The sequence below is a fragment of the Talpa europaea genome (genome assembly GCF_964194135.1).
Source record: "Talpa europaea genome assembly, chromosome: 7".
Taxonomy (NCBI): Eukaryota; Metazoa; Chordata; class Mammalia; order Eulipotyphla; family Talpidae; genus Talpa; species Talpa europaea.
The window spans coordinates 123,158,272-123,171,224 of NC_140074.1; the positions used below are offsets into that span (position 1 = coordinate 123,158,272).

The 12,953-nt window shown below is 38.8% G+C and overlaps 1 protein-coding gene across 1 annotated transcript in view; it reads right to left on the minus strand.

Moving 5' to 3' along the window:
- Positions 1-12,953, minus strand: part of NSF (N-ethylmaleimide sensitive factor, vesicle fusing ATPase) — a gene marked incomplete at its 5' end in the record, with an annotated part of 136,043 nt that overhangs the window by 107,049 nt on the left and 16,041 nt on the right. The window contains 1 exon segment of the mRNA XM_084238538.1: positions 1,808-1,893. Within this exon segment, the coding sequence (XP_084094664.1) occupies positions 1,808-1,893 (86 nt within the window).

Genomic DNA, 12,953 nt, shown 5'->3' on the forward strand with positions numbered 1-12,953 from the left:
CCAGCTGACAAAAACTAAAGAGATTTAGAGACCTTGATAGTACATAAAAATTAGATGAAGTTCTTCTCCTAAGAATTATTTCACATCCTTAATAGGAGGGAAGAGAACCAAAGATAGAAGACTCAGGATATACCAGTAAAAAATGTTTGTGTTTAGGATTATTCATTAAATCTCTTTGCAGGTTCTCATAACAGGTTGAAACAATATCAACCTGCAAAATTAAAAAGATGAGAAAAATGAAAATTTTTCACAAAATACATTAGCTTTCACTGAGATAACAGTACTTACTACTTCAAAGATTTTGTGCTAATTCACCCTGGGAGAAGTTAACTGAAAATAGCTAAAATACAATCATCATTTGATCATCTCCTACACCAAGAAGCTAGCAGTGACTGTGTGTGAGACAGATGCTTCAAACTCTGTTAGGCAACAGCACTGTTTTAAAATTATCTTTTTGAATGCTGTAATTTTTTAATATTCATGATGAATGTTTTTGCGTGTCCTTTTGCTACTAGGTCACAAGTCCCTTATATCGATAGATATAAAATATGATAATAGTTTGAGTAACCCCATCTGAGAACAGTGAACATGGGACATAGGTCAAAGAATCCTATAAACAAATTCTCACACTGACTTGTATGATGAAAGCTCTGTATTCAGCTCAGCATTGGACTAGAAACAATGTTGATATGCTGCCTAGCATAGCCCCTTACTCTGAGCTGAAAACCGTGATGATTAGCAATTCTAATCCTGTGGAACTCACATATTTCACAAATAGCTTGAAAAACAACCAAAAATATGTCACAGTTAAAATTCCTGCTTCCAAGCCCCTATTTGCCTGACTGCTTTCTGGGACAGTCCCTCATCACCTTTGCCAATCTCAGAAGCACATGGAGGGCACTGAATTTGGTAACAAAGTCTTTAGAAGGCCTGGCAGTGGGTGATGTGAACTGGTTAAAATAAATGACAAGGACAAATGTTTGTAAAGGTGCTACGCTGGTGTGCACCGTGCAGATTTCGTTCTGCTTAGGTCGTCATGGTAATAATGATCAGAATAGCTAATACCTATTGGGGCCTTATTCACACGCTAGGCACTGTTCTATTTTATTTGTGTAACTCAATCTTCACAACTACCCTGAGCAAGATACTACCAACACCCCTGTTTTACAGATTAGGAGAGACTGGCACAGAGAGGATAAATAACTTATCCACAGTCATCTTGCTTGTAATTGGCAGAGCCAGGATGTGAACTCAGAAGAACTGACTCCAAAGACAAAAACCGGGTGACTGCGCTACTATGAGTCAAAGAACCAGTGTAGTTTAGCTCTGCTAAATTCTGTTTAGTCCTGCTAAGAAAATAAATAAGAAAAAAGTTACCTATAAAAACTACATATCATTTAGAAGATAATTTATCATAGTTTGACGCAGTAAACACTGAAATAGTGTCTTTTTCATCTCTTCTATTTCCAGCTCAGCAAGAGGACTCTCTGTAAGTTTCTAAAATACCACTTTAGGGGCCTTCCTGGTGGCGCAGGGATTCAAGTCTCAGTGCTAACAAGCTATTGCCAGGAAGCCGGCAATTTGATCCCCAGCCAGGAAGCTGACTCACATGACACAGCAAACCAGTCCCGTCTTGCCCACTGCTCCCCTCAGCAGTGTATTTCAGTGGATCCACCTGTTCTGTTCCCCACTCTGTCTCTGGTAAACCCTCTCATCCTCTGTACCTCTGTTCTTGTATGCATAAATAAATAAAAATGAAATAAAATACCATTTAGCACACTAGAAAAAAACAAAGTCAGATACTCACTGGCCAGACTGGAAATCCTTTTCATTCACAACTGCACAGTTAGTTAAAGATAATTCGTCCGTAGGACATCTTGCAGCTTGCATACTCTGTAAGAATCAATGATTAGGAAAACAAAATTGAGTCATCTTTTATAACTTTAAAGGATATTTTAAGCCTTCCTATCCTCTATTCCTCCTCACCTACACCCCAGTTCTTGTATGCATAAATAAATAAAAATAAATCTTAAAAAAAAAAAAAACAGATAAAGCTGTCACTCTCTCTGATCCAGCCTGGAGCCCAGGTCCAGTTTGGCCAGCACCCTCCTGGCTCCCTCCATGCTTATTCCCTCAAGCCCTGCCTCCTTCACCATCCCCCAATCAGATTTCTCCTCCCACAGACTCTATTCTCTCCCTCTTTAGATTGCAGAAGCAGTCACCAGATCCCAGAGGAGTTTCCTGGGGATTAGGTGAGATGACTATGACTTGTGCATCTGTCATGGTACTGTAGTAAGCACCTATTACTTGTGACTCTCAGCATCCCTTCCTCTGTGGTAACAGCAAAGCCATCCTTTTGCAGACTGTTCCTTCCCCATCCCATGTGCTTTAGAGGGCCTGACAGCCACAGCACACAGGCTCCTCTTCCACCTGGGGGTGGGGGTGGGGGTTATATAAACAGGTGCAAAAAGAAAGTTACTCCCAGTGCTTCACACAAGCAAGAAGGAAGACTTCCCACTTAAGAGAGTAAAACTATCAGAGATAGCGAAGGAAACAAAGACAGAGAAATAGAGTCTGGAACATAGAACTGACAAACCAGCAAGAGCCATTGAGACCAGGCCTAAATGTTGGTTATGAATCAGTCATTCTCATTTTTGATCAAGCTTATTTGAGTTGATTTTCCATCTCTTCCAAAGAAAATAATCTTGACTGATAAAAATGCAATGAAGTAAATTCATTAAGTCTGACAAAGTATATCAGGAAAAAGTCTCTTTTTATAAGAGATCCCAAGTGGGGCCTTCCCTGGTAGCGCAGTGGTTGAGCGCTGGGCTGCGAGGTGCAAAGCTGCCGCAGCCTCTGCAGCACCGATTCGATCCCCGGCTGCCGGAGAGGGTCCCACATGGCGAGCAGACCTCTCCTGCCGCCCGCTGCTCCCCTCAGCAGTGTACTTCGGTCCATCTGCCTGTTCTGTTCCCCACTCTAGCTCTGGTGAATTCTCTTACCCTCCAGCGCTTCTGACTGTATACCCAGTGCTTGGATAAATAAATAAATAAATCTTAAAACAAAAAAAAAAAAAAAAAAAGGAGATCCCAAGCGGCTATGAACCTTACTTTCCTACAGACAGAGAAATGCCATCTTCCAAATACCTCTCGACAAAAATAATTACAGTGTATTTTTTAAAAAACATCAATTAACAGTCTTTTCTGATCAACAAAACATTCCTTCATATAATGTATTTAACCAATAACACTTCCAGCATTCTTTCAGGTTTTCTAGTTGGTGAAATATGACACTCATAATTATAGTCTGTTTATGACTAAAGTGCTCATTCTTCAAACTTCAAGCCAAAGGTGATGCTTCTTAAGTTTATCTCACAAATATGAAACTACAGCAGATAACAAATTCCATTTTGCTTTGCTTGTGCTTTAACTAAAAGACTAGTTTCAGCAATAGCTACCCCAGTTGTTTGAGATCAGTTGTCTCTAAAGTAGGATTTGCAAGGGGTTTGCAAGATAATCGTTTGGAGTGTGAGAAGAAAATGTTAGTACATCTGTTTGTATTTATTTCACACCCATTTTTATTTAAGATGAATTGCATCCTAAGTGTACATCTTGCCTTAACATATAACTTAATGACACTAAAAAAAAAAAAGTCCTGATAACCTACCAGGCCTTTAAAAATTAAGTGTATTCACAGCAAGAGCTAAACTTCTACATTTTTTTCCACCTCTATTTAAAGTCATATCCTTTTCAATCCAGCACTTCACAAAATGGTATTAAAGTTCATGTGATGAAACTGTTAAAGTCTCCTAGGATAAAAGACAAGAAGCCAGGAACCACAGTAAAGATGGCTAAAATGATGCATGGAAAACAAAATAGTGACAAACAGCATTCTTTTACTGGTAAATGCACTCAGAAGCCCTTAGAAAACCCTAAAGAAATGAAATTATAGTTAGCTCAAAATACAGGTATTTCTTTTATCTGAGCATACTTTCTGGGTAATTATGAAACACACCAAGAACTATAATTTTATGAGTTACCAAAGATAACACTACTGAAAGGGTATAGTCTCAACTGTATATGAAACAATGTACTTCCAAAGAAAACTGTAACCACTGATGGAATGGTTAGTTGACTTGATTGTAATTTTTAAAAAAGCATTCCAGAATAAAAGCTACAAAGGTAACATCTATTGTGAAAGTGATTCATTGCTTCATTTCCAGAAGCTACAGCTGCAAATAAGACAGAGGAAAGGTGTGACCTTGTGCCTTGGGATGTCACCAAGGTCAACTTTATTGAAACAAGACTTATAATAGAGAATCTTTCCTACACTCTGCAAAGAGGTAGGAAGCACTTTATCACTTTATTCTTTAAAGTGATAAAAAAGATTTTTTTAATTGCATAGGGATTAACTGATTGCCACAAGGGAAAGCACTTATAAGATCTGTTGAACATAGATGAGTTATACAATTCCCTTTTATAAAAAGACTAGTGCTCCTCTGAAGAAATTGTAAGTAGGATGTTACCAAGAGAATATGAAGAAAACTCACTTTGCTCCAATTGGATGAAAATGTTGTAACACATGTTAGAAACTGCTCTTTCAGAACAAAAACAAAAAAGTCAAGGCTAGTAATTGTGCTCATGAACAGAGCAGTTCAAAAATGGGTATTTGGAAACACTTCTAATGCTAAGTGATTTTGCTGTTTAAGCAATTTATGGTACCTAAAAATAAATAAGAAATAAAAACTCATATCTGCATGCTTAAAAAAATTAGAAACAAAATTCTCTAAGCTCATAAAAATCATGTAAATGAAGACTTTCAGGGATTTTAACCCATTTTTAGCACAATGAAAGTACAACATATTCTGATTAGTTTGTAAGAAAAACTAACAGATCAGTGGAAACTTCCCAGGCATATTTCAATAAAACATTTCTATAAATGGTGAGTGAATCTGAAAAAAATCATGATTTTGAAAGTGCAGCCACATTTCCCCATTTTTATCTAGGTTTTGACAGTCATTAAAACCAAGTATTGAGGGCCTCCCTGGTGGTGCAAGGGGTTAAACACAGCACTGTGAAGCTATCCACAGCCTCTGCAGCATGAGTTCCATCTCCAGCAGGCCAGGGACCTACCCACATGGCACAGCAGACCTCTCCTGTCTCACCCACTGCTCCCTCAGCAGTGTATTTCAGTCAGTCTGCCTGTTCTGTTCCCCACTCTGTCTCTGGTGAATCCTCTCACCACCCCCCACCTCTGACCTGTACCCCAGCTCTTGTATGAGTAAATAAATCTTTAGAAAAAGACAAGTATTGAAATAAAAAAAATTAGACACCGACTTCTGAATAGTGGTATCACAAAATATTAAACCAAAACTTTAGAAAGCATCATTTTCTTTCTATTTTGTTAATAACTTAAACAAAATTAAAATATTGTACATTTCATCTTAAGCTCATCCCTTTTATTTTTTACAATGTATATGTTTTGCTATAAACTATTAGTATTACCATCAGTTATAAATAAATATAAATATATAGAGTACATATGGTCAAAACATTTTTTACTGATAGGATTCAATATGTTTAGAAATCACCAATTTAGAACTTAAGCTGGATAGAATCTAGGCCAGAAGTGTGCTTTCTGAATGAGACGATATTTTTGCTCAGGGTCACAATCTGACCAGCCAGCTAACAAAAATATACTGGACATTTTTAGTTTCCTATCTACCCTCTGTCACCTACAAGTCTCTTCCTTTTATATCCTTCTCTCTCCCCTCTGAGTTTCCTGTCTAGCAAATTCCGATTCAGACTACAATTCTCAGCTCAGACATTACTCTTTCTAGAAGATTTTCTTAGACACCCCCATTAGTGGGGCAGCCCATTGAAACTTATAAAATAAACATCACATGGAAGCACCGGCCTGTGTTTTTATTGTCTGTTTACAAGTTTGCACTGCATTAAAGAGTGTGCTCCTCAAGGGCTGAGGCTGTCTCTTGTGTGGGCTGTTGCTCCCAGGGCTAGTGCCCGGCCTGGACACAAGAACTCTCACCAAGCATTTGTTGACTGAATCAGCTATAGAGCAATATAAATCTATCTCAACTGCAAAATAAATAATTCAAAGAACACGTACACAAAGGACATTTCAAGGTTATTTAGGAAGTGCTATAACTTCATTACTTATCTAATAGTTCAAAATCACACAGCCAAAGTAATAAAAATTTTACAAAATGCTAAGTTAACCTTTTCATTTGTAAGCCTATTTATTTGTCAAAGGGTGTCCTTCAAAAAAAAAAAAAGTGAAAAACTCTGTAGAAGTCATCTGGCTGGCCAAATGAAACAGATGCTATTAGCAAAAGGCCTCCCTACTGGAATCTAGAAGCATCTGTGTTTTTATGGCAAGCCAGGCAGGGTATCTCATCAAAATACAAGTCCCTATAAATAGCAGCTATTTACTTATTACTGTAATGCCAAGGGAAAATTCCACAATTTTTCTAACATTGACCTTGCCTCTAGGAAACAAAAACTCAACCACCAGAATTCCGCAGATAATTAAGAAATGAAAACACAAAATTGATAAGCAATATAAGTTTACTTATCCATGTTACTAGAACATTTAATTGTCCAAAAGCCATAAAATCCTTTTGTTAACAACTTGAAATGTAAACAATTGTTAACTCACTGTGATGCAAAAGAATGAAAATTCCAACAAATCTTTAAAGGAAACTTGAGTGGAAGTAGTTATATCGTGACTTATATGAAAAGTCTTTAAAGGGCAGAACAAGAATCTGCTTCTCATCATCAAAAAAATATGGGAGGCACCTCCCTGGTGGCGCAAGGGGTAAAGCACAGCACTATGAAGTTATCTCAGCCTCTGCAGCACGAGTTTGATCCCTGGCCGGCCAGGGAGCTACTCACAAGGCGCAGCAGACCTCTCCTGTCTGGCCCGCTGCTCCCCTCAGCAGTGTATTTCAGTCAGTCTGTCAGTTCTGCTCCCCACTCTGCCTATGGTGGATCCTCTCACAACCCACCCCTGCACCTCTGGCTGGTACCCCAGTTCTTGTATGCATAAATAAATAAATCTTTTAAAAAATATATGGGGGATTCCACCAGGACTCCTCTGGGCAATAGTGTAAAGTTTTAGAGTTAACTACTTACTTTCTTCCAAAGATATGCTTTAAAATTGGATTACTGAAGTATATGCTTTATTGCTAACAGAAGAATCTAGTAGAGGAAAATAAACAGGAAAAAGAGAGGCCTGACTAGAAGAGCTCATAGCCAGCAACAGGACCTCCTCCCCTCATGGCGACACTCCTGAATCCACCAGTTCCTCCCATTGGTGCTTCAGGCCTCGATGGGTCTCTCTAGAGCCACACAAATGCCCCCACGGGAAAGGGAAGTAGGTCAGAGAGCAAGAACTGCCCAAGGCCAGGTCAGCTGACCAGTCTCAGTCTGTCATTTCTTGACAGACAACTTCTTTCCTGAAAATAACATTTTGCAACTATACTGTTTAATAAGGTAACCACTAGACACTATGGATTAAACTTAAAATTAGTTAAAATTAAAACTTGAGTTCTTCAGTTGCACTAATCACATTTCTGATGCCACATGTGGCTAGTACTTCACAGACGTTTCAGTGGATAGTGCTAGACTGGGGAGAGGCCAGACATCAGCAGTACCTATGTCCGCGGCAATGGAATCACTCTGTGCAATTAGCTTCTGTGATCATTATTTCTGTTAAATTTGGTAGTCATGTGGGACTGGAAGTGATGGGGTAGAAACAAGTTAAACTTGTATGTCCTATAGTTATCCCTCAATGAGCCTGCAGGAACACCCTTCACACTACCCATCTCAGACCAGAAATTGCATCAGTGAGACTCCTGAATCCCTTTGGGACTTACAATTCCTTTACAAATTTATATTGTTAAGAAAAAAAGCAAGTTTCCAATTTTGGTTTTTGGGAAAAAACATACAAACAAAAATAAAAAGGCTAACAACATTAAATATGGATAAAGTTGTGATACTTAATGGTTAATTAAATAATAGTTACGTAAACCACATTTCCATTTAATTAAATCAAGTATCATACAGCTTCAAATCCTCATACTACTTTAAGGAAGGGGTACATATCATAGGATTATATAAATTTTATTTTTACAGCATGATTTTTAAAAGTATTAGCAAACCAACTAATTGGAAATACACCAAAATGTAAAAAACAATTGTGACTGGACAATGGATCCATGGGAAGAAATCATTTCTTCATCTTTCCTGCATTTTCTTATTTTATTTTAGACCTCTGTTTCCTGCTGTATAGAGAGTGATAACTGTGGACATTAGGAAAGTAACTCAGAGGACATGGTTGGTAAAAGGGCACTGTCATTTCATTCATGAAATACAAGACATGGTCTCATCATTTATGTGTTGTTTTTTCATATTTACATTATGTTGGCTAAATCTAATTTTCTTTGATAATAATGTGAGACAGAATTTTGTAAATAAATAAAACAATGAGCTCAGTAATAAGCTCTGGATCACAGAGCCATTTGATAAATATATGTAAAAAAAAACTATAACGATTTCTTCTTACTGAGCAAGTTAACTAGACTCCACATTAAAATGAGCGATAAATCATAAGTCAGTTAATTGAGTCCTTGGCCCTATGAATAATTTCCTCTTCAAAACGGCATTAATTTGGGAAAATTCACCAATGCCTGAAAAGAAAATTACTTTAAAGTCTGGAAAAGTGCCCGAACAATATTTAATCACATAATAGGCACTCAACTATTTGTTGAATTTTTTTAAATTTAGAGAAATGCCTAAAAGTTGAAGAAAATTAACACCTATCATCATAGATACATAAAATTAAAATACTTGGTATAAGTAAGAGACAACAGATTATTTTTCAACAGAAACAAAAATAAAAGTACTGGTTAAAAGCTTAGCGAAAATGTACAAGGCCCATGTTAAAAAAAAAAAAAAACCAACAGAAGTACAAAAAAGAATATCCAAATAAATGTAGAGATATATATTATCATTACATATAATGACACAATAATGTAAGGGGATCATTGATTCCAAATTAACCATAAACGTAATGTAATTATAATGAAAATCCCAATGGGACGTCAGTAAATTCAATCTAAAGGGCCACTAGGAAAGTCGATGTAGCAAGGGAAATGGAAGGGCTTTTTTTTTTTTTTTTAAAGATTTATTTATTTATACAAGCACTGGGTACAGTCAGAAGCGCGGGGGAGTGAGAGAATTCACCAGAGCCAGAGTGGGGAACAGAACAGGCAGACTGATGAAATACACTGCTGAGGGGAGCAGAGGGCGCGGCAGGAGAGGTCTGCACGCAATGTGGGTTTCTCCCTGGCCAGCCCAGTGCTCAACCACTGCACCACCAGGGGAGGCCTGGCTTTTTTTTTTTTTTTTTAAAGTATTTTTATTTTTTTTAATAGAGGCATGTTTTATTTATTTGTTTGTTTGTTTTGTTTATACATGCACTGGGTACAGTCAGAAGCGCGGGAGGGTGAGAGAATTCACCAAGCCAGAGCAGGGAGCAGAGCAGGAAGAAGGACTGAAGTACACTGCTGAGGGGAGCAGCGGGCAGCAGGAGAGGTCTGCGCGCCATGCGGGACCCTCCTCCGGTGGCCGGGGAGCAGCCAGAGATCGAACCGGCGCCGCAGAGGCCGCGGGCAGCTTCGCAACCCAGCGCTCAACCCAACCGCTGCGCCACCAGGGAGGCCTTTTTTTTTTTTTTTTTTTTAATTGGTGCAAGTAACCAAGAAAACTGTCAGAAAGAATGAGAAGGACTGGCTTTACTAGACATCAAAACATGCCCAACAGAGTAATTAGAAAGTGTGGTACTGCTGGAGAAGCAAACAGTTCAACAGAGTAGAACAAACAAATCAGAAGTAGAACCAGATACATGAGAACTTAATAGGAGATTTAGAATCAACAGGGGGCAAAGCTCAATAAATGTTGAGACAACTGACAATCTTTTTAGGGTGTGTGTGGAGGGGGTGGGGGTGTTAATAATAATAGCTGTTTTGAGAGCTTATTATGCACCAGGCACTGTTTGAGAGTTTTACTTACCTGCAAGGATCCCAGCCCACAATTCTTTTTCCTATAGGCAAATCTAAATAACATGATTTGCTTTACTCTAGATAATAATTTTGTTTCTCATAACACAAGAAAATTACTTCTCTCTAAATGATTTTTTAAACATGACTCATTCTGAACACTGCATAGCTAGAAGAGAAAAAAAATCTAATTTTATGAAGAATAACTGAAATTGCAAGTTTTAATCTTACATCTGCCTCCAATTTCAAGCACATAAAGCATACAATGTAGCTCCATTCCATCCATCACAGTCTTAACGTCGCAGAAGCATCTTAATGCACATATCTCAAAAGCAAGGCCACAGGATCCTGCCCCAGTAGTTCTGATCCCTACTGCGACTTCCAGCCTCTGCTCTCACGTGTTGAGGCACTGCCGGTAAAACGCTCCTCCCCAGAGCTATGTCTACATTCCTCACCATGACTTAAAAAGTAAAAATCAGGGGTCTCCCCAGTGGTACAGCAGGTTGAGTGCAGTGCTATGAAGCTGTCTGCAGCCTTTGCGGCACAAGTTTGATTCCGGCTGGCCAGGGAGATGTCCACACAATGCAGCAGACCTCTCCTGTCTCATTCGCTGCTCCCTTCAGCAGTGTTTTCTTTCTTTTTTTTTTTTTTAAACCAGAAATTTATTGCGTGACTGCTGAAATCCTTAAGATGAACTGGATGCTGCAGCAGTGGCCCTCTTGGGTTTAGGTGTTGTTCCTTCATGGAATCCATGCCTGAATCTGCGGTATACAATTTTTAGGTGCCTCATTCGACCAGTCCCAGTGGTATTTCGCCTTTTAGCCTTGGCACTCCAGTTATACTTTCTCTTCCGCTTGGCAGTGTTTCAATCCATCTTCCTGTTCTGCTCCCCACTCTGTCTCTGGTGAATCATCTCACCCTCCCACCATCTGGCCTGTACCCCGGTTCTTGTATAAATAAATAAATAAACTTAAAAAATAATAAATCCAAAACTCCTCAAAACCACTTGTGATCTAGCCTTATTTTTCTACAGCATCTACCTTAATGCCCCAACCCAACCCTATGTTCTCCATAAGCCAATGACTTTCTTCACACTTTTCCTTTGCCCTGAATTCCCAATTCCAAACTCCTCCCAGGGAATCTTGCCTATCTTGCAAAGTCAAGTTTATGAAACTCCCTGGTTCCTAGTAAGCTTGTATATTTTTTATTTGTGCTTCTCCAACAGTTTCATCTCTACTTATGACATGTCTGACACACCTTGTTGAATGCTACTTAGCTGATTCCCTGTGCCGCCTAGTGAACATGCAGTAAATGTTGGTTGAACTTTTCATTAGCATTCAGAAATACTTCTACTCTGGTCTGAATGGTTGTGTCTCCCCAACCTAGTTGAAAACCTAGTGCTCAAGGTGATGGTATTGGGGAGGGGGGGTGGAGCTCTGAGAGGAGACCAAGTCATGAGCACAGAAACCTGAGGAATGGGATTAGGGCCCTTATAAAAGAGGCCCCAGAGAGCTAAGTCACCTTCCACATGAAGATTCAAGAAGTCTGTCACCCAAAAGAGGGCCCTCACTCAACCATGCTGGCACCCTCATCTCAGGCTTACAGCTTCCAGAAGTGTGATAAAGAAATAAACTACCAAGTCTCTGGTATTTTGTAATAGTAGCCCGAATGAACTAAAACAAACTTCATAAAACATAAATATCACCATTTGAAAGTATACATTTCAGCAGTTTTTAGCATATTTATTATGGTGTGCAACCATCACAACCATTTAATTCGCGATTTCCATCACTCCAAAATGAAACCCTGTACCTATCAGCAGTTAATAACAACTCTGTCTCCCTTCATCCCCTTGTAACCACTAATCTACTTATGGTCTCCATTTCATATAAATAGAATCATAAATGTCATCTTTGTAACTAGCTTTCATTTAGCATAATGTTTTCAAGATCACCCTTGTTGAAGCAAATAATAGAACTTTATAACTGATCATAATCCATTGTCTGAATATACCACATTCCATCTGCCCATTCATTAACTGGTAGACATTTGGGCTAATTTCATTTTTTGGTTATTATGAATAATGCTGCTAGGAACGTCCATGTACAAGTTTGTGTATGAAATTATGTTTTCAACTCTCTTGGTTATATACCTAGGAATAGAATTTCTCGGTCATTCTAAGTTTAACTTTTGGAAGAACTGCCAAACTCTTCCACAGTAGCTGCACTGTTTTATATTCCCACTAGCAATATATACAGGTTCCAATTTCTTCACATCCTTGTCAACACTTGATGTTATCTTGTCCTGTTTTTGTTTTTTAATTAAAGCCTGCCTAGGGAGTGTGAAGCGCTATCTCACTATGGGTTTGTTTGCATTTCCCTAATGACTATCATCTTGAGCATCTTTTCATGTGTTTATCAGTCATCCATACCTCTTATTTTGAGAAGTCTCTATTCAAATCCTTTGCCCATTTAGGTTGTTTTTTTTTTTTAAAGATTTATTTATTTATATAAGAACTGGGGTACAGGTCAGAGGCGCAGGAGGGCGAGAGAATTCACCAGAGAGAGAAGGGAGCAAAGAACAGGCAGACAGACTGAAGACATTGCTGAGGGGAGCAGCAGGCGAGGCAGGAAAGGTCTGCAGCGCCATGTGGGTTTCTCCCTGGCTGGCTGGAAATTGAACCCGTGCTGCAGAGGCTGCGGACAGCTTCACAGAGCTGCAATCAACCTGCTGTGCCACCAGGGAGGTCCTAGGTTGTCTTTAATTGGTGTGAAAGTTCCTAACTTATCTTGGATACTAAAACCTTATCAGATATATGGTTTGTAAATGTTTTCTCCCATTTTGTGTGCTCTTTTTCATCATCCTGATGGCATCC